Below are 21,285 nucleotides of genomic sequence, written 5' to 3'. Positions count from 1 at the left end.
TTGCTGCCGTTGTAGTTGTTGTTGTTGTGGTCGTTTCATCGAAATAGTGCAATTACTAAACAGGCCGCCGCCGAGTTATTGCCACACGGCTCTTGCATTTCCTTAAGACGAAATTTTCATCGCTGTCAGGAGTTTTATTTTGTTGTCGAGCGTTTTATTGGAGGATGTTGCGTTTTATCGGTTTGGAGAATAGCTGTAACCTTTTTTCTCAACATCCGCCCCTTGTATATTTCAGCTGAAGTAATTAAAAGAAGGTTTTTAATTATACTTGGGGTCCTAACGTCCTCAGTACTGATTTCAATTTGAACCATAAAACAGTGTATTACGATGATTATGGCACTATATACCGCATCCGAAAGGCAGACCCTCGTACAATTCTACTCAATTAAATTTTAATCCAACATCTATTTAATGAAAGCCCTCTCGGCGCGCTCGCTTTAGAAATGTAATCCTGCAAATGGGCGAGTTGACGGCATTAGACCGAATTACGCGTCTTTCCCCCCTGCAATATCAGCGCTCGACGCCCACATCAATATTTCAGAGCGATTTTTCCCGAGTTCCTTAAACAGACGCGACAGTATAGTGCGCGCACTGCAAGCGAAAACAGCCGGCTGTCTGCGATTATGCATATTAACGCGGCGTAACTAATCGCCGGCTAAAACCGAGGAACCCCCGCCATTAGGAAATTTACATTGTTTGCCGAGCTTTGTTTACGACTCCGCCTGCGTATCCATCCTCTCCTTTTCCATGACCGGTTACGAGCACCGGCGGGATTTACTTGAGAAGGAGATATGAAATGTCGACACTATTGCGGCGCGCTGCTGTGTGACACGCTTCTGGCGAGAAATAGAAACGTACGCGGAGTTACGCGAGGAGGCTTATTTTTTTCCTCCACAATAAAGCGCGTTGCAGGCAATCGTGCATCGTCGCGCGTTTCTGCTGGCTAAATAATATTTTAGCTTTGAAAACATCCGCAGAGCTTTCGATTTCACATTTCAGCGTCTCTTGGAGCTTGAAGTCAATCATAGTCGTTCCATATCGAAAGCTCGCGGCTTCGCGAGTCTATTTTTCTCCCCAATTCAGCCAAGGCATTCCGCGAAATGAAACAAAATAAAGTGGCGAACGTCGGTGGGAAGCTGAAACCCCAGCAATATTCAAGCTCTCTCCCTCGTCTAAGCGTCGGTTGTTCCATTACCGCGAGCGGCAGAGTTAAAAGTATATATTCCCACGATTCATTCACGAGGCTCCGCCGACGCAAACAGGGATTTGATCCTCTGCCAATCGAGGCATCTCTCAATGAGAGTAGTGTGTATACTCGGCGAACGCTGTCAAGTAAAACAAATGCGCTGCGGCTGAAAAGTGTCGATCAAGAGTCGACGCGCGCAAACACACACACACACACACACAGACTTTCTTTTCTCTTTCCGCTGACCTTCGATGGCCGCCGCTTTTAGCGGCTTGGTGTATGGAGCTTTCGCCAAGGCTGCGCAAAGCTCTCTCGTATACATATATATTTGAGCTGAGAAAAAGCGAGGAGAGGCTATTGCGCGACTATAGAGCACACCGCTGCGTCGAGTTCGCAGAAATTTTCTTACATTAGGTGCCCTTTCCGCGAAGCGTTCACGGGTGGAAAAATGTCGCTGCACGCGCGACTTTCTCGATTCAGCTGAACCTGTTTTTTTAACGGACTTTTTCAGTTCCACGTCGTTTTTTCTCGAAATCTCGGGAGCCAAGCTCGCAGCGCAAAAAGCTCACTGCAATTATAGCTCAATGCTATCTTCTCTACCGTAGTCTCGAAGCGTGAAATGCCATCGTCAGGAAACGAATGCGCAATCGACGAATCGTCTCGAAATGTCCTCTCGCCGCCAGCCAAAAAGCGCTCGATCGCACCTCCCTCGACACTGCTACCATTGTACACGCATAATAAGGCGTCGCACGGCTCGCTTTGGGAAAATTCCGATCCAATCGCCATGATGCTCGCTCGCAGTCGCGGACACATATCGATCGCGGCTAATGAGCGATTAAGCATGCAGTCGGGCCCGCGCGCGTACGTAAGACACACCGATTATACACACACACACATACACGCGGAGAGTAAACATCCGCGCGCGCGAGGCTCTTTACCTTTGTGTGCAGCGACGACTCTCCGCGGCGCATCGACCACGAGCCGAGGCTTTCATTGGGGAAAATTCCTTGTTGTCGCGCCCGCCTCCTTTTTGCCTCGGCTTTTCCTGCTGCACGCGAGACAGCGCAGCAGAAGCAGCAGAAGCAGCAGCAGCAGCAACAGGAAAACGCTGTTTATCGCGAGTTTTTGCCGGCGTCCGCGAACGGCATCGTAGAGTTTCGAACGCGTATCCCGATAGAGAGCTTGCGGCGCGTAGTTTTTGCCATGTTTGTTTTGGCGCGTCATTACGTCCTCTCTGCGCAGCGCGCGTGGGTAAATATAGGCGGTGTACGGCATGTTTCACAAGGAGAGCAGTCGTTATGGCCGAAGGAGATGTCTTTGACGAGTGATGAATCGATGATCGCCGCTGCAAGTACTTTTTTCTGGACGCAGAGCGTCTGTAGGAAATTTTCTCGCCGACGCTGTGTAAATAATGCTTATTTCATGAGCTCGCCGAACTTTGAGGAGCTTCAGATCATGGCCGAACGGCAAATTACTTCCATGCGCGCATGATCGCGCTTCGAAATATTCCCGAGCGCGAGAGGCATGGAGCGAGCGTTTTCCTTATCTCCGAAAAACACGATTCGATGGTTTCCACGGAGTGTCCTCGAAAACAATGAACCTTTGCGCTTGTCGCGCCAACGCTGAAGCCAGGACAATAGAACTTGAGCTTTTGGGGGAAGGCGCGTTGCGCAATCGCCAACTTGACTATCTCCGCGCGCGCGCGCGCGCGTATAGGAATTACATATTTTATTAAACAGCTCCATTAGTCAGTCATCAACCTCGTTATCTGCTCGGTACTAACTGGCACTAAACGCTCCGAGAGCAAAAACAAAACATCGGGCCTGCGCGTGTGTATTAGGGAATCTCCCTTTTTGAGTCAACACGGCGCAGTGATGAGCATTACCTACGCCCGCCGACGTCCTCCTCCCATCAATTACAGCCGAAAAATCCCAACCGCCTCCCAGCATCATCGTCAGCGGCTATAAAACGAGATCCTCGCGTAGACACCGTAGCGGTGCGTCATCAAAACATCGCCTCGCGCGTTATCAATCATAAGCGTCGCCCGTGAAATCCCCCACGGAAGTTCGCGCGCGCGCAGCATAGAGAGCATACGCGATACAGCGAGTGAAAGCCTCCACTGCGAGAAATTCGAGAAGCTGGCTTTATCTATACACGTCGGCGGCGCCGCTGGCCAGAGCCGACGTCGCGCCGTGGTGGGGGAGGATGAGCGCGAGAGAGCGGGAGTATAGAGCCGAGCGGCGGCGGCGTCGCGCCAACGATTTTATTGCACCGATGCCGCCGAGCCGAGACAGACTCTCCGCGTCGAGCGTTCCGTTGGGTCGTTGTACGCGTGTGCCTTAGTCGGCTCCGAGACACTTGGAATTCTCATACATACACTTGCTCTGGCCTCTCATCGAGCTGTGCGGAAGCTTTCGCGGTGTGTGATTTTTTATTTCGAGATTCACTCGGACGACGAATTGTGATTACTGATAGCTGTGACAAAACAGTGCGGTGATAACCGTTGGTGTGTGATTAGCCTCGACGGTGATTGTTGCTTTTTTTATGTCAACGAGACGAGAACCCGAGGGACGCGGCTACGTCTGTTGACCCTTTTCACTGATAACGGCGTTGAAAAGTGAGTAGCATCATCGACACGATTTTTTCACTCGCATCATTATCATAATGCGTACACTTCCGTGCAACAGGGTTAGTGTCAATAACGAGCGATTTCGGAAATTTCCCATTCGAAATTCTAAACATCGTAATTTGCCGCGATTATTATATGCTGAACTTCATTATCCCCGTCGATAGCGCAAACATTATTAGACGACCGAGAGGGGATTCCACAGGTGATCTCAAAATCAACAGGCATGCGTCGAATGGTCGATACATTACTACGAACTATGCTGCTGCTATTTCACGAGTAGTAAATTTACGCGCTTTGATCTGCGTGAAAAATGTTGTGAATCTTTTTTCGAGCGGGATATTCGAGTTAAAAATAGAGTTTATGAAAAGTGACGAGCGTGATGAAGTTTCTTATTTTAACGATGAATGATGCTTTTGTAAACATTCTTGTTGAAACGTTTCCGTGAAATGCCGCAAAAATGTGTGAAGCCCATACTTTAACATGGGTACAGTACCTCATAAAAGCTGATGCTGTATGCAGTAAAACTTCAGAAATATTCAATCAACTTCCTGATCTATTTCTAATGATTTATTTACTCACAACTGCTTAGGAAGAGTAAGCCACTATAAATTATTATTATTTCAACGCGTTTGTTTACTAAAATACAGAATAAACTTTCGTATTTGAAAAACTTACAACGACGATTCTTGCTAGAAAGAGAATGATTGTACGTTTTCATTTCACGGCCGCGCATCGCACTTCAATAAAACGCGCCAATAAATGTTTCCTGTTCATTATCGTTCCTGAAATTTATAAATCATAAACAATGAACTAGTTAACATCATTATTGCCCGCATATATTACTCTCGTTTGCTACCTTAGATAAACAATGCTTAAATTTTCATCGAATGCATTCGAAATAAAGAAAATTAGTATATAGCGTATTATCGAGTATCAACTGTTTAGTTTATTTTGATTTCAAAGTGTACACGTATAGATCTTTATGCGGTCGTCGAATCGCACTAAAATCCATTTGTTTGATTTAATACTCCAGATTTTACGAAGTGCGTCAAAATAAACTTAAACATTTGACTTGGGCTTGTTTGATGTAGATATCTTTTTATTTGTAAATCTCATCATTGAAAATCAGTTTACGGCTATTTATAGGTAGTTATTACACATAAGCGTTATGCATACATAAACGTATAAATTATTTGTGCGATCAAAAGGATCTTCTATACAAAATCAACTCAATCACATAAAGCTCTATTTGACGGAAATAAGTCATGATAGTGTGGGCATAGTTTTTCTTCGAAAAAATGAAAGATCATGGATGGATGTATTTTTTGGCGCGTATTTCGAAAAAATTATCACTACGAAATTAGCATCGATAGCACTGACATTGTCTTGAACTCTAAAAATTATAATTTCAAAATGAAGCATGATGTAAACTCCAGACAAATTTGATAAGACGATTTTAACGTAAGAGAACTTAATTGTGCGTATGTGTCTACCACGACAGGCGGTTGTGTTCAAAGGCTTTATTATCTTTTACACTTTCTTACGTGTAACACTTGCTTATCGCCGCAGAATTAATTTCTCAATTAACGCATTCGGGAAATTTCGAAGCTCCCATTATAGAAATCTCTCTTCAATACTCGATCATCCTACGTTGCGTAATATATAAACAAACGAAAGTCACTCTTCTCTTAACGATTCGCCATCAATCATAGTATACAGCGAGTAGAAAAAACTTTGAAAATATCGAAAACTCTCTCAACATCCACTATTTTCACAGTAGTCTGCCTAGAAAATCCCGTAACTAGCTGTCGCTCTCTCTCTCTCTCATTAGGCGACGCATCGCTAACGAGCTCTCGGTATACCGACCTTCGCTCTCTTTCTTTCTCCCGCGTGCTAGCGGGCTTTTCCGCGAAGCAGCACGAAAATCCTTCGAGTTCGAGCCAAAGCCGCGCCGGCTTTGGCCGCACCGACATCGCACGGCGAAATTTCGCGCGGACAGGCAGATTAATCGGCGCGAGGGTGATCGCATTTCCATGGAGTTTCGAGCGATGTTTGTTCTCGCAGGAGAGAAGTATCGGATGATCAAATAATTTATTCACGAGTTTAGCAAACGTTACCTCTAAGGGGCCAGGCGGCGTGTTAAAAATAGAATACTTGTTTGAGTGCGATTGTCGTCACAATGAAGCCGTAAAATGTCTGGCACGACGGAGCAGCGGGGGATCGGGCTACGAAAAAAAAGTACTTGATTTCCGCACGTCATACCCTGTATACACTGCGTCTTCGCGCGCCTTTGCACAATGCGCAGTTAGCATACATTTCTCTCGTTCATCAACCAACTTGGGAACTTCTGCTCATCAATATGAGGTATATAATGAGCGTTATATTCTTAGGCCGTATTTATAGATAACTCGCCGAGATTGATCATTCGAGCTAGCAAGTGCTCGAGACAGTTGAGGAAATAGCATCGCAGAGTCAAAGAGAGCAGCCGCCTCCAGTGTACATCCGGTCGATATACATACATACTTAAATGTAAATGCGCTTTAAATTCCCCTTCGCTTAGCATTCGACGTGGAATATCATTACAATCCGAATACACAGTTGGACCAATTCGATACAATTATGTGTTACCAGCACTTTCCTCCTTCGCTCGCGCTTGATAAACAACTCCTCTTTCCTCCGACGCTATTGACGATTCGCAAACGACGAGCAAACGATTCCTCAAAAAAGAAGCCTCGCGAACCGCGTCGAAAAGCACGCGAATCAAAATCCCCCTTGACGCAATAGTGCGCGCGCGCGAGAGAGAGAGAGAGAGAGAGAGAGAGCTTTCGGCATAATCAGCTGGCGCGCACGAGAAAAGTCAATCTAATACTGCTATCAAAGCTGGCACGCGTCGCTGCTCTCGCTCTCGTATCATTATTCCGCGTGTCGCTGTTTGACATCCGTCATACACGCGCGCGCGCATAATAGATCTATGGCTGCTGGTATACGGCGCCGCGATTCGCGCTCGTCGTGCCCGGCTGTGTCACCTTCGCGTCTATGTACGCATAAATGCGCGCGATTTGCGTTGTATACATTATGTGCCAGTGCCGCGCGTGCACGTATACATATAGCCACCGCTCGGTGGATGACGAGTGTTCGCGTATTGTACCGGCCGATCGTTCTCGACGATGAGCTTTGATAAGAGCCCGAGGAGGAGTATAGGCGCTTTCTCTCTTTGGTTTAGTCGATGGAAATTATGTAGTTATGCCGCGACAGAACGACCTCGAGACTGGAAGATTGAAAACTCGATAGAATAAGCTATTAGATGTAAAATCAAACGACCTCATGATCGGAATGGAGAAATATTAAATAAACCATTCGCGCGTATCGGTAGATCGAGAAATCGCGAGCGCAATTGCGTGCGTGTACGAATAATGGTAGTCCCCCTAATGCCTTTGCCTTGTACACGCGTCGCGTAATCGCGCTTCGCAAGAAAGCCGCTGCACTATATAGACTGGCAATATCAGCCGGTCTTCAGTAGAGCGAGAAAAATTCCACGCCGTTTTTGCTCGGTCCGCAAACACTTGCCGCAATATTCTCGAATTTATCTCGTCAATAATGTGTGACTCCTCGCTCGCGGCCATTGTTTTGCCGGCCCGTAATAACGGACGCTCTCTAGACGCGCGAGCGCAAGCAAACAAACAAACGAGACGTCGACAAAAAAGCCGCCGGGAGTCGCTGCACCCGGAACGGACTGACCCGAGCTCGCCGATGCAGTCCTTGACATCGGCGATTGCGTCGCCCTCGCTCCTCTTTTTGTCCCCGCGCATTGTAGTCGCGCTCGGATTTTCCCCCATGCTAGCTGCTGCTACTGCAGTCTTCGCTCTTTTACGTAAGCCTTCGGTGAAATGCATCGCCGAGGCGTCGCAGTTAGCGATAGTTAGACCGCAGAAATTTCGCTTCTATTGGGAAAGCCGAGCGCTTACGCAAATGCGAGTATTATACGTTGTTGTTGCCGAGCTTTATTATATTTTGACAGTTGCTGCGATTGGATAGGAATTTCGTAGATCGCGTAGCGCAGCTATCGCCGTATTCCGTTCCAGAAGCAACGAGCGTATTCCCAATTGCGCTCTCAGTGTCAGCAATGTATGCACTCGGCGAAAATGCTGCGCAATTATAGAAAAAAATACAAAATAAAGCTCGTCGTACCGCGCATCATTGGATTTCGCTACTCACATTCGCTATGCAACAGATTCTTCCTGAAACCTCGCGCTCTATTAATAATTTCCCTGCAACAAGCACACACACGTACGACATACAAAACGCGCGTCTCATCCCCTTGAAATCCCGTCTCGCTATCATCCATCAGAGCACTCGAGAGAGGCAAAAAGGAAAACAGTAGCAGCCGCTCTCCTTGATACGCGAAGCAGAAGCGACTTATTGCAAGCCTCGTTCGCGCGATTGTATCGGCTACTCTCAGAGTCTACGTGTGTGTTATAAAGACGCGTCGTATCCTTGCTCCCGTTATCCAGTGCCTATAGACCTACTGCGCTCGCACCCTTCCTTGCCCCTTTCTCGCTGCAAGCTGCCCCGTGCGCGTAATTTTAGGTTTCCGAGCTTGCAGAGGCAAGGTCGGCCGACTCGCGGCTCTCTCTCTCTCTCTTTCTCGAAATAAACAGAGAGGCGAGAGCGCCGAAAGGTCGAGATCAGAGTGGGAGAGAAAGAGAGCTTTCGATGGCTTTCGGCGAGGGATTTGACCGATTATTTTTAAAGGTGACCTCGCTTCAGTGAAACCACAGACGCGTATCTCGCTCTCTCGATGGCCGCGATTTTTCCGCGAAACCGACCCGCCGCGATCTTATTCTTCTGCAGGCCTGCACTTTCGAAGTGGCGATGCAGCAGCCGATCAATCGTTGAAAGCTCGCGCCTGTGCACACACTCGGCGGGAATCTCAAGAGATCGGAGAGTTTTTCTCGCGCGTCCGACTGACTTTTATTTTCGTTCCCTTTCTGGGGGTTGAGCTGCAGCGATGCGAGCTCCTCCTTTTCTCCGCTCGACTGCATCCGACTTTCTCGTCGGCGTGTAATCACAAGGAAGTGCAGGGATCCCGGATAGCGAGCGACGCTTCGTTTGCTTGATGCGCGGATAAATCACGATTGTTTATTTTCAAGTCCCGAACAGCAGACGCGAAAGTGCCCGTAAACGCTCGAAAAAGTTTAACGAGGGATGTCTAGCGCAAAAATTAACTAATGCTACTTTCCAACGTCGAGCCAGAGAACAAGAGGAGTCTTGCGAGATTGTACACGCGTACGCTTTGTAATGCGACGGTGACGGTAGATTTGAAACAACGACACTGAAACTATCCCGACTTTCGAGCTAATGCTGACGGGTACGAAGAGCGAGGAAATGCTTTCTAACTCAATGATAGGTCTTTCCTCGCCGAAGACTATACATTCATATTGTTTTGATTCTCCAGTCGTCCGCGCGCGCTATCTATTATTAATCAACTTTCAAAACAAAAAGTTATCGCACCGGCCGGAGCGCGGGCTATCCCGAGTAAAAGTTAAGTAAAAGTAAAAGGGCTCTCTGAAATCAGCGCCGCTTTGTCTACTACGGAGCTGGAAACGAAAAATTGCTCATCGCTGAAAGATTCAACGAGTCATATTACGTCCACGATCATCAGCCTTATTCATGAATTGCTCGATTTTCCGAGTGCCTTCCGCCGCGGATAATTTATTTTATAAAATTTCCCCTTCTCAAGCTAATTAGTGAATTGAGATGGAATCATACAACGAGACGGAATAAATGCGAGAAGCTATACTCGGGAGTTTCCCTCGTTCGCGGCGCAATTAGCGCTCTCTCTCTCTCTCTCTCTCTCTCTCTCTCTCTCTCTCTCTCTCTCTCTCTCTCTCTCTCTCTCTCTCTCTCTCTCTCTCTCTCTCTCTCTCTCTCTCTGTAAACAGCACGAGAATGGCCACTTGCGCGTAATCGCAGCGACGTTTCCAGGCCAAAACGCATAAACAACCGAACGCGCAGCCACTCCTCGCAAGAAAGATGCGATCTTCTCCGGTGATGCGGATTCCTATCCCGCGAGTGTAGCGCTGTTGGGCAAGCGTTGCGGCACTGCATTCACGCCCGAGCTTGCAATGGAAAAGCCTGCAGCGCGGGAAAGGTGGGAAGATGCGTTTCTCTCGCGCGGGATATTATAATAATGGCTCTTACGAGGCATACGAGATGTGGCTTCTTACCTAATAGCCCCTCGAACTCCCATCGACGATTCCATATATACTTTCGCTGTAGCAGTGGGATCCATTGTTTTCTCTCTCGAAGAAAAAAGAACTGTCTTCATCGCCGGTCAAAAACGACGAACGAGTGTAGCGTCGGCTCGGACGAATAAAGCGAGTATCCGGTGCCCACGCAACTATAATTAGATTCCACCTCGTTTGATTTTTCTTCTCCAAGCGGCGAATGGCTGATTTTCCAAGCGGCGCGATAGAGAAAGAGAGTCGTCGCGCTGTCTGCCATAGCGGCTGACGCGCGAGCCGACCTCAGGGCTCGATTTTCCGATCGGGTTGTTTGACCTTTGGGTTTGTGTTTACCGGTTACACAACGTTTGCGGCCGTGCAGCAGTTGTACCTGGCTTTGATGATGCGGCGGATTCGGCTATAAGTAAACAAACACAAAAACGCCTGCTCATTTGTGAAACGGTAGCTTTAATAATGAGTGTAGCCCCTCGTAAAGATAACTTTTATTTCGCGATCGCCGATCTGAGAGCGCGACAAGCCGAATGTTTATGACGCTTTCGATATTCAAAACGATACAGCGCGGTGAATTATTGCGGCACTAAATAAATTTAAGCTCTTATCGCGCACTTCTTTGTCTAGCTCCAGAATTTAGAAACGGGCGCATTTCGATAAACGAATCGGCGTTATCGCGAATGCATTGTTTTTATTCAGGTTAGAAAAGTGCGTTTGGGATATTGTCGATCAATAACAATACACGGAAAAAAAATGGTTAGTAACAGTAACAAACCGCTTGGCAAAATACACACCCACTATTTTTTTGGTAACATTTATCAAGTTATTGGTTAGGTTAACCAAAAAATAGTTGGTGCGTATTTTGCCAAGCGGAAAAAATAGCATAGGTACAGCGACGACAAAAGCGCATTATGATGCAAAGTGAAAAAGTGCGCTCAGTCTGCGGGGAAAGTGCTGCGCGCAAACGCACGAATGCAGCAGCAGTAGGCGTCCATAGAAAACTCGTCAATGTCGGCTTTTTGTTGCGCTCGCGCTGATAAACCGCCGGCTAAAAAAAGTGTCCCATTGTTTACTCGCCTTGGGATTCGCATGAAATCCGTGTATCGATATATGCACAATGCGCTGCCGGGACTGTCAACCGTTATTTTTCAGCTCTCTCGACTTGAACTTACACCTCGCGTCGTTTTATCGGACGTCCATCCCGCCGAGCGTCCAATCTGGCCTCGGCCGAGCGCAAAAATCACATTTCTACCGTGCAAGGCGATTTCGATAAGCCGTCGAACACGCACACCTGTACGCGCCGGGTCTTTTTGTCCCCCGGCTTATCGGCAATATCATGCATTGACATCGGCCGCGAGGAAAATCGCGATCGCGATAGTGGAGGAATTTTATCAGCTCTCACTCACCGTCGTCCGCACATACTCAAGTATAATTGCGATAAACTCGCGCCTATGGGCGGGAGGAGTAGGAGGAGGACTATATAGGCACTGTTGCAACGGCCGCCGCGAGTATATATACTATCGCGCGCGAACGCAAGCACCGCCAGTGTAGTACCGGCGCTCGTCGAGCTTTCGTCTATTCCGTCGTATGCGGCGTACGTATAGACTTTTCGGTGTGCACGAGGATGATGCTCGCTCGGGAAATAGAGTCGCGAGCCCGGAAAGCTCGCGCTGCTCGTCACGGCGCTCGGTTTTGCGGGCCTGAAAACAGCAGCGGTGTCGCCAACTCCGCACTGTGACGTCGGCCGTGTTGTCGCGGCAGTGACGCAAGCCTGTGCATCGCATGACTTTCCAAGTGGGACGAGCAGTATTTGGTGCACGAAAAGGTGATTCTATGGAAAAAAATTCAAAGCTGCCTAATCGGCAATGAAAAGTATTTCGGTCAGCCCCGCTGCGCGGCTGATTCAGCCGAATCGCGCTTTTATCGTCGCACACTTTTGTATTGTAGTCCGCTTGGTAACAGCTAAAGCTGCGTCGACGCACAAGTCACGTTCCTCGAATCTCGAAATCGAGTCCACTTTCGCGCGTGCGATTTTAAACAAACATCATTATTACGAGCTCTTTGAGAGGGAGCTGGTAAAGAAGGTCTAAAGTAACGCAAACCTTTTGCGCTTGCGTGTTGCAGGGACGTGGAATCATTTATGAATGGATGGCGGTTCGACGGAGGACGCGGGAGGTGGATCCTTTGCGGGCCTGGGAAGTCTGGAAGGATGGCGGGCCCCTTCGAAGATCGCGATCTGGTGCCTCGTGCTCTGCGGCTCACTGCTGCTCAACGCCACGCTGCTCGTCGCCTTCATCCGGCGACCCGGTCTCAGGACCATCTCCAACAGGTTGGTAACACTCTGTATATAACGTACGCGACATTAGGGCGAGAAAAAGAAAATTGCGCCCGTGAGGATATCCGGCATACTCGCGCTATCTGCGAGCGATTTCTAACGGTTTCACCAGGAAGCAGCTGCGCGAGATACTGCGCTCCGATGTGCTGCACGTATATTCTGTACTAGAGGCGCGACGCGCGTGCGAGAAATAAAGCGTCTTTATGACGCGCGTACTCGCGTGAAAGCTTCGCGTCGCGCTACGCGTATGCGGCCGGTGAAAGAGGGCCGTCAAAAATTACGTAAGCGCAAGGTGCTCCGCCACCGATACAGAGAGAGAGAGAGAGAGAGAGAGAGAGAGAGAGAGAGAGAGAGAGAGAGAGAGTATAGTATTATACGCTTTTCGCTCGGAGCGTGTCTCGTAATTCCATTACAACTCTGGAACTACCGCGGAAACTCCGATCGCGCATGGTCTCGCTAGTCGGCAATGAACTTAGCCCTACATTAAGTCAGCGACGAGGAAAAATCATCGGTGTAGCCATGAAAACCGCGCATTGGAAAATATGTGTAATAAGAGGTGCGTCGAGCGAGGATAGACGATGATCAAGCATATTCGGATCCGTGCGTGTATGTGTATACAAAAGTTCTCTTCTATTTTTTCCCTGTTACTCAGTCGCGCGGAAGATTTATGCGCCTTGCGCTATTTTTTATCCCTCGCGAGTGCGCATACGTTGGATAATTTAATCATTTCTTTTTGCTGCGCGAGACGAGATTCGCGTGCTCTCGAAGCGTCCGGATTTTTTCCGATTGATTGACTTTTTATCGATTTTATTTTTTGCACTAAGGTCGTTGGCCTTATTTTGCAAATTTATTTATGCGGTTCGAAGCCGCGCGTGAGAGGAACGTTAACGTAAATTCGAATAGGACATTTGGTCGGGACGTTCCGTCATTCACGCTGCAAGTTAACCGTGATAATCGCGAGATGGGAGCGTGTATTCTTGTATTTCCGTTTAAAAACGCGTTGGTATAATTAAACGCTCGTGCTCGGTGAAACACGAAGAAAAGAATCGACGGAGTATAAGGTTTGTTTTTTCTTCGACTACCTTGTCCACAAGGAGCGAAGGAGTTTTATTTTTTGCGCGAAAAAAGCTGTCGATAATGAAACCGCTTAATATCTAGGGTAGCGGCTGCGCGTTATATACCGTTAGTCAGCATTGATTAACCGATTATTCATGCAGTTATATTTTAATCTAAATTTAACTCTGCGGTATACAAATTTTATAAAGCGTGTCATGTCCTTTATAGAGCGTAAAATTATAATATATACCTATCGAGAGTACGTAATATTTACATAAACGCCGCGCTCCGGATTATAATACTTATTTATTTATTCATCCGCAATAATAATTGTTTCTGTTAATCGCGTTAACCGCGGCTGAACCATATTCCCTCAATCCACGGCGTTTTTTCTATGGATATCAATAAATAAAAGCAGCGCATGAATTATTGTAATTATTCGATTTCTCATTAGCGAGCCGCTAACGAAGATAAATTGTCATTTTATGATCGACAAAACGAGTACTCGAGCTGATTTTTTTTTTATCACAGTTTATCAAAGTCGATCTCGGCCCGACGTATAATTTTAATTAGACGTTCGATTCGATAATATATACTCCGGCGTGACGTTCACGTGGACATTTTTTGCGAACACGGCCGTTGTCTCGCTTGGACGTCGACAAACATTTTGTAACAATACACTCGGCTAGCATAAGATCGTCTGGAGATATTCGTATGCGAGCGAATTTCGCTTTCTTTATCAGCCGTTTATGCGAAACCGAATATTATCCTAACCCGCGCGCGGACTTTATTATGTTATTGAAGCGAACCGGCGATGAATCCGTAATGGACATGCAAATAACAAATCCTACAGCTCATGCATGAAATTCATTCATGACTAACGCCGCGCATAAATCGGAAAAAAGCAAGAGCTGATGTACGGTCAAGCGAAATAGAAACATACACGGCATAAACTAAATCAAAAATAGTATATCCGTGCGCGGTGATTCAGCCGTGAGCATCGCAAAAACGAAATCCAAGAAGCATCTGGCATCCAGCTCTCTTTTTTCTCTCATTGTTTCCCCGAATACCCCCTGCATCCCATACATCTTCTCTCGCGCGAGATCGAGAAAAAAGAGAGAAGCTCATCTCGCGGGGAGAAGTAGGCCGAGACCGATCCGAAATACACCAGGCTCGCGGCTCTCGATCGAGTTTACGAGACGACGACGCGCTGTTCCGGCTTTTCCGAATCGCGCGTTAAAGCAGCCACGACTCGCGGCACAGTTGCAGCGCTCGCCAATGAAAAGAGGCGTCGCGCTCCGGAAAGTCAGAGCGCGATAGCAATACCACGGGACAAAAGCGAGAGCGCGCGGCAATAACAACCGCGAATTTTCACTCCTCGTTCTCGCAGCAGCGCGGCGGCCACGAGCCGAAAATCCGCTCCTAAATCAAGCCGCTCGGATTTTCTCCGAATCGCGCCGCGGGTGTTGTGGTCTCCGAGCGCGAACTGGACATTAAGCCCGTTTATCGCTAGATTTTAAACGGGCGGATACGAGAGCACTTAACGCCGCGCGATACTCGGGCACAATTATAGAAGTCGAGCGACATTTCCTCTCGCTTCCTGTGCCGCTATATGGAAAAAGCTCAAGGCGCTTGCAAAAAAAATAGCGAATTGCGCAAGTCTGAGGCGTTTCGCGAACGAGTCTAGAGCCACTTGACGGACAAGTCTCCCTCGCGCGAGTCTAAAGTTAGAGAGGAGCGACTGTCGCGGCGCATCCTTTCTCCGCGGAAACTACGCATTACGTCGGCCGCTATTACGTCCAGCCGGATGACCGTCGCTAAAAATAACGCCTCGCTTATGTAAGGGCAACGAAGCGAAAGGGAAAGAGAAATTCGAAATGAAAATAGCGCCGGCAATTAGCGGCGACCTTGCGGGGGGTTGAACGAGGCCAGCGCAGCGTTTAACTCGAGCTTTCTTCTCCGCAGATTCGTGATGAACCTGATCGCCTCGAACCTGCTGGCGGCCATCGTGCTGACGGGCCTGCTCATCACCGACAGCTGCGGCCTCTCCAGCCTGACGAGCAGCGGCGCGCCGAGCCTCTGCGCGCTGGCCGAGGGCGCGATGGCCTTCGTCACCACCTCGTCGATCCTCTCGGTCCTGCTCATCGGCGTCGACCAGTACCTCGCGGTGGTGGACCCGCTGCGCTACCGCACGCGCATCGACAAGCTCAAGTGCGCGCTGCTCATCCTCGCCGTCTGGCTGATCGCGCTGCTCTTCGCCGGCCTGGCCAGCCTCAACCCGGAGCCGCGCAGCCTCTGCTGGCCGGCCGGCTCCGATGACGCGGCTGCCGGGCGCCGCGAGCTCAGCTTCCAGGCCAGCCTGCTGCTCGGCGACGCCGCCGGCTCCAACTCGTCCGAGCTCGAGATCGAGGGCGAGATCCGCTTCGACGAGGAGGAGGAGGAGGAGCGCAACGCGACCGCGAGCTCGCCGCCGGGCCTCGGCGCCGGGGTCACCTACGGGCTCATCTACGCGCTGCTCTACGCCCTGCTGGGCTACCTGCTGCCCTTCCTCGCCATCTGCTGGATCTACGTGAGCATCTACACGGCGGCGCGCAGCAACTCGGAGCGCACGCGGCGCAACGGCTCGCGGCCCATGCTCAGCTCGGGCAGCTTCAGCGAGGAGCCCGGCAGCCGGCCGGACGCCTCGCTCGAGGACTTCCGCCGCATTCCCAAGATCTCCTCGCTCTCGTCCATCGACGAGAACAGCGAGGCCTGCCCCAGCCCCAACCCGCAGCAGCAGGAGCAGCGGCTCGAGCCTGAGGAGCAGACGGCCGTCATCTTCACCGTGGGCTCGAGCCAGGTCCAGCAGAATGCCAAAGATAGCACCCAGTCCAAAGTTCCTATAGCCGCGCTGAGGGCCCAGTTCCTGCAGCAGGACGACGAGCCGCCCGCGGCGACGAGCAGCCGCTTCCCCGAGGTCAGCGGCCAGCGGCGCAAGTCGTCCCACGATCTCATGTACGAGGAGATGATGCTCGGCAGCAGGCACCCCTACGAGTACGACGACGACGACGACGACGGCGACGACGACGGCGACGACGACGAGTTCGGGCACTCCAGCGACGAGGAGCAGCCGCCGAGGCACGAGGAGGACTGCGAGGAGGCGCTGCCGCTCTCCCAGCAGCAGCAGCCCCGCCGCGAGTCCGAGAGCGGGGCGCACAGCTCGACGCGCTCGATCAGCGTCAACTTCGACCTGAGCGAGCCGCCGAAGGAGCCACAGCAGCAGCAGCCGCCGCCGCCGCCGATAGTGACGATCACGCCGCCGGGCCAGAAGAGCGCGGCGAGCTCGGTGCCGCTGCAGCGGGCGCCCAGCGTCAAGAGCAATAGCCACAGCTACATCCACAACCTAAAGTACCGCATCAGCAACGGCTCGCTCTTCAAGTACCGCGAGGAGACGCGCGCCGCGCGAATCAGCGCGCTCGTCATCGTGATGGGCCTGATCTGCTGGACGCCCTACGTCTACGTCCTGCTGAGCCGCAACCTGCCGGGCCTGAGCCCGCCCCAGGAGCAGTCGAGCGGCCTCGACGCCACGGCGCTGGGCTTCCTCGTGCTCGCGAGCTACATCAGCCCGCTGCTCTTCGGCTACCGCTCGCGGCGCGTCAAGCGCGAGCTGCGCAAGTTCTTCTGCTTCAAGCGCGAGCTCTCCTACAAGAACAACCGCAGCCTCATGGCGAAGAAGGTGCTGCGCAGGCGGCACAGCGGCGCGACCATCCTCGGCATCGATGCCTCCATCGACAACGCGCGCTACAACATCTTCAACTGCGTCTACGGCCGCAACCGCTGGCCCAAGGAGAAGGTCCAGTTCGTCCAGGTGCCCGAGACCGCGCTGGCCGTCGAGACCTGCCGCAGCAGCTTCAGCAGCGGCGCCAGCACCCAAATATCCAGCACCTCGACCGACGAGTGCTGACCGAGCGCCGCCCGTCCGATGCCGCATCGCCCGAAGCGGGAGCCGGCGGCGGCGCTCTGACTCGCCGCGCTGCACTTTGGCATCTTTCGCGCCGACGCTCGTCGCTTGTTGTGCACCCGAAATCTGCTGGCAGTCGAGCGAATTCTCGACTGCGCGACGCGATTCGTCGGAGCGAGACAATGCCGTTGGCGCTCCTTCTCTCGCGCTGTGTATACGCGACGACGTCGGCGCTAGTATTATTATTATCGTCGTCGCGCAGCGCGGAATTTTCGAGATATATACGTCTACTTTCCATGACAGTTCCCACGAGGTATTTCTTCCGTCTCGCGGTCCGCCGCGAGGGACGGAACATCGAGCATCTGTAAATATGTCATACGTGTAATTATAGTTTTGTAGAGACAATGCGTCGAGCGCGCTGATCATTCATTCGTTTAGTATTCTGGCGACGTTTTTTAGTTCAAGCGAATGTGTGTGTGTGTGTGTGTGTGTGTGTGTGTGTGTGTGTGTGCTTGGTTCTTCTTTGTACATTGTATATATGCGAGCGTGCGTACATTGCGAACAGTGTAAGAGACCTTTGTATGGGAAGTAAGCCGGAAAAGCTCGCTCGGGTTTTGCAATGTTGTACTTACAATGCTATAACTAAGCTTTAGTCGACTGGTAAATGATCGCGTACTAGTCAGTCATCGAAATCAGGATAAAAGCCAAAAAGGAAGTACTTAAATTAGTGATGTGGCGCGCTATGCAACTTTACAGAAGAGTCAGTTATTAATTTTAGAAAGCTTGCGTCTCGTAATGACCTTTGTAAATTATCATTCTACTTCTTGTTCGCTGCCAGTTTTTACGCTTTCGTCGTCTCGCTGCGCTGCTCTTTTTCGGCATCCGATCGGATTAACGTTGTGTTAACGACAACGGTATAACGGCTATTAAGCCGTACCCGCAATGGCAGCGCAGAAAATAACTCAAGTCACTATTTCAAACAGTCAAACGTAAAAGTATATCTGTAACAGTTATATATGGTAATTAAGATGGACGTTAAATGTATAAATACGTATAGTCGTAAAGAAATATACTTATCATTAAACCTCCCGCGATGTTCTCGACGAAACGATATTATAACTCGGCGACTTCCTACGAAGTCAACAAACATTCTGTCAAAATATGCAACAGCATTCTTCGATCAGCCGTCGTTGAGCCGTCGTTTTTTTTCCCGGGCATTTAGAGTTATTTTCGCGGTGATTCTTGGATTTATACGTACCCCGATGCGCGAGCTTACTTCCCCAGTGCGATTACTGTAAGTTTTACGGACAAAAAAGAGTCGAAGCCTCTCCAAAGTTGTAATTTAAGCACCTAAAGATATTTGGTAAAATTATAGTTCTTCTCGAGCCTCGAATGCTGAATTTTCCGTATGAATGTCCTGCATTTATGTATAGCAAGTATATCGTGCTTTCCGGTTCAAGAAGAGTAAGCGATAAAGGGATTTCTATAAAAAGTCTATATTCCGAGCTTGCGGTTGAGCAACTCGTAAAAATTAGTGGACTGTGGTGCCAATAACACAATTATACTTGTTTGCTGAGAAAACAAAGACGAAATTCCTACTGTATGATGCACGCTTATAGATTGTTAACGACGAGGCTTCGGCTCCTTTCAGCGAGCGAAACGAAAACTTTGTAAATATGAAAATCGCATTAACGTAAAAGCGTACGCTTGTTTTCGTCCGACATGAACGAGCGGAGCAAAAGAAAGAGAGAAAGAAAGAGGAGAGAGCTAGACTTTCTTCCGATACTACGTGGACAAGCATTTCGCGCATTTCTCTAATCGTATTAGACTTATAATCGACATATGTGTAATCGACGAGCGTAACGTTTGATAAGCTGCGACGATCGCGAAATCGAATTTTTTTTATTTCGTTTTTATTTCAACCTCACGCAACGTTAATGTATAGCTATTTTGTATAAGCGCGTCTTTGAGTATTTTTGTATACGACAACAAACTCCCTCTCTTTTCTTCCCGACTGTATTTCTTTTGTACACATTGCCCGAGTCGTCTGTCGTCACTATTATTTATATTAAATAAGCTGAACGAACGACCGCGCGAGGCGCAAAAATTTATTGTTAATCTAGCGTGTATAGAACGGAGTTGAATACGTGTTTCAAATAGCCGATTCTTCGTTGTTCTCCTTTTATGTGCTTTTTTGTTTGTAAACTCGCACAGGAAAAAGAAACTTGTTGTAAAGTTTTTTTGCGACACCTTTGTTCTTATACATGCCAATCGAAACCGACGATTTTTCATCAATTATGTGCTGCTCTAAAGCGAATTCTTTTGCAAACCGTACGAAGCAATAAACGAACATGACAATTGCAATTGATGCGAATTTTAATTTCTCACTCGCGACAATTATATCGTATCCATCAACTGTTTCAAACGTGTACTCAGCTCTGTACGCGACACGAGTCAGTCAGTGAGTATAGTAAATGAGGCGGATAATCGAAGCGGAAAAACGAAATGAAAAATCAATTGCGGTCAAAGCTGACGCAGTTTTTTCTGGACTCTGATGTTTGCAGACGCACGGAAGTACTTGGGTGTTTTGTAAATACATGCGAAAACGAACATCGAGGGTTATGAGCGTGGCGCGTTGATTTCGACGCTTCGTCGTTGAGAAGTCGAAATCAGGCGTTGCGACGCGGTGGACAGTCTCTTACAACTTGTGATATATCTTCGTACGTCAGCCAATTATGTAATAACGAGTCAGCCCTAATTTGTATTAATTGATGAATTAAGAAGTCCCTAACTTATACGACTTAATTAATAAATTATAACTTCCAACCAATAACAATCCTCTTATTATTTACGTTTTCTCCCCGCTTTCCCCTCATTTATATTTTAATACTGCTCGATGAATATTCGATAACATCATTATATAAGATGGTTGAATTTGCTATCATCAGTCTGCATCTTGTTATCAGTCCGCAATTGAAATAAAATCTGAAAATCACGATGCTATAGGAGATAACAAAATCGAAATACTCTTCCGTCCAAATTCTATATTTACGGCATCCGTGCGCAGTCGGTCAACGAAACAGAGTAGAGCCGGAGAGCGTAGCGCGCAATTGATCGCCTTACATATTTCATAAACGAGTGCGCGCGGCAAAAGCCTCTGTGCTCTTTGGGCAGCCGCTGGATCCAGTCGAGCTGGCCACCGGCCAAAAGCTTCGCGAAAGTGCTGCCACGGCAAAAGACCGACTCTGCCGCAGCTGTAGGTAAGTATGCGAGCCCAGACTGAGAGAGAGAGAGAGAGAGAGAGCCGCGCATATAGGCACTTTGGCCAGAGTCCAAAAACCGCGAACGGCGCTTTTCTGGACTACTACTTCTCAAGAGTATAGGCCTTTTTACGACGAGCCCGCTCGTATTTCTTCGAGTTTTTCTAACCCTTTTGTGCGGCGCGTGTGCGTGGACGAGGCGTCATTAAATATAAATCACGAGCGGAGCAGGGGATCGGCTTCCGGCTATGCGGACTCGTCGGAGAGGGAAAGTAATAAACGATCTCGCGTGCGCCCGCGCGCTGGAAAAATAATACAAAGATGCGGAAATTGGAGCGCCTCGCGGAGATGAGGCTTTGTCAAAATTCGAGACCGTTAAACGCTGCTTACGCGCGCAGTTGTGCTCTATTAATCTCGCATTTTTTTTCCTTGCTCTCGAAGACGTCGCTTTTTTCATTCTTTACTTATTCCAGCGACGCATAAGACGCCCTCTGCACCCGCGTCCCTTGCGCTGGAAATTAATCTCGCGACGTGTCGTTCAAATGAAAACGTGCTTTCCGAGCTTTCAACTCTGCCGTCGGGCTTGAAACGGCTTTTGTTTCGTATTCCAATTTCCATTATAAATATAACTCGTCGCTTACAT

General features: G+C 49.0%; 1 protein-coding gene across 4 annotated transcripts in view; it reads left to right on the top strand.

The window, feature by feature from the left end:
- Nucleotides 1-20,215, top strand: part of LOC100118347 (muscarinic acetylcholine receptor M5) — a 43,754-nt gene extending 23,539 nt beyond the window's left edge. For 2 of the 4 annotated variants that reach the window (XM_008213496.3, XM_008213507.3), the window contains 2 exons: nt 12,176-12,380; nt 15,408-20,215. In XM_008213496.3, the coding sequence (XP_008211718.1) occupies nt 12,196-12,380; nt 15,408-17,385 (2,163 nt within the window). In that variant the 5' untranslated portion in view covers nt 12,176-12,195 and the 3' untranslated portion in view covers nt 17,386-20,215. Of the gene's footprint in view, nt 1-3,438; nt 3,804-9,751; nt 11,877-12,175; nt 12,381-15,407 lie in introns of those variants that run through there. The other 2 variants (XM_001602285.5, XM_008213502.4) reach the window with 2 other exon arrangements.
- Nucleotides 20,216-21,285: the final 1,070 nt, after the last annotated feature.

This window comes from Nasonia vitripennis, chromosome 5, assembly GCF_009193385.2.
Source record: "Nasonia vitripennis strain AsymCx chromosome 5, Nvit_psr_1.1, whole genome shotgun sequence".
In the NCBI taxonomy this organism is placed as follows: domain Eukaryota; kingdom Metazoa; phylum Arthropoda; class Insecta; order Hymenoptera; family Pteromalidae; genus Nasonia; species Nasonia vitripennis.
Note: the sequence above shows the minus strand (reverse complement) of the source record. Positions and strands in the feature narration are given on the sequence as shown.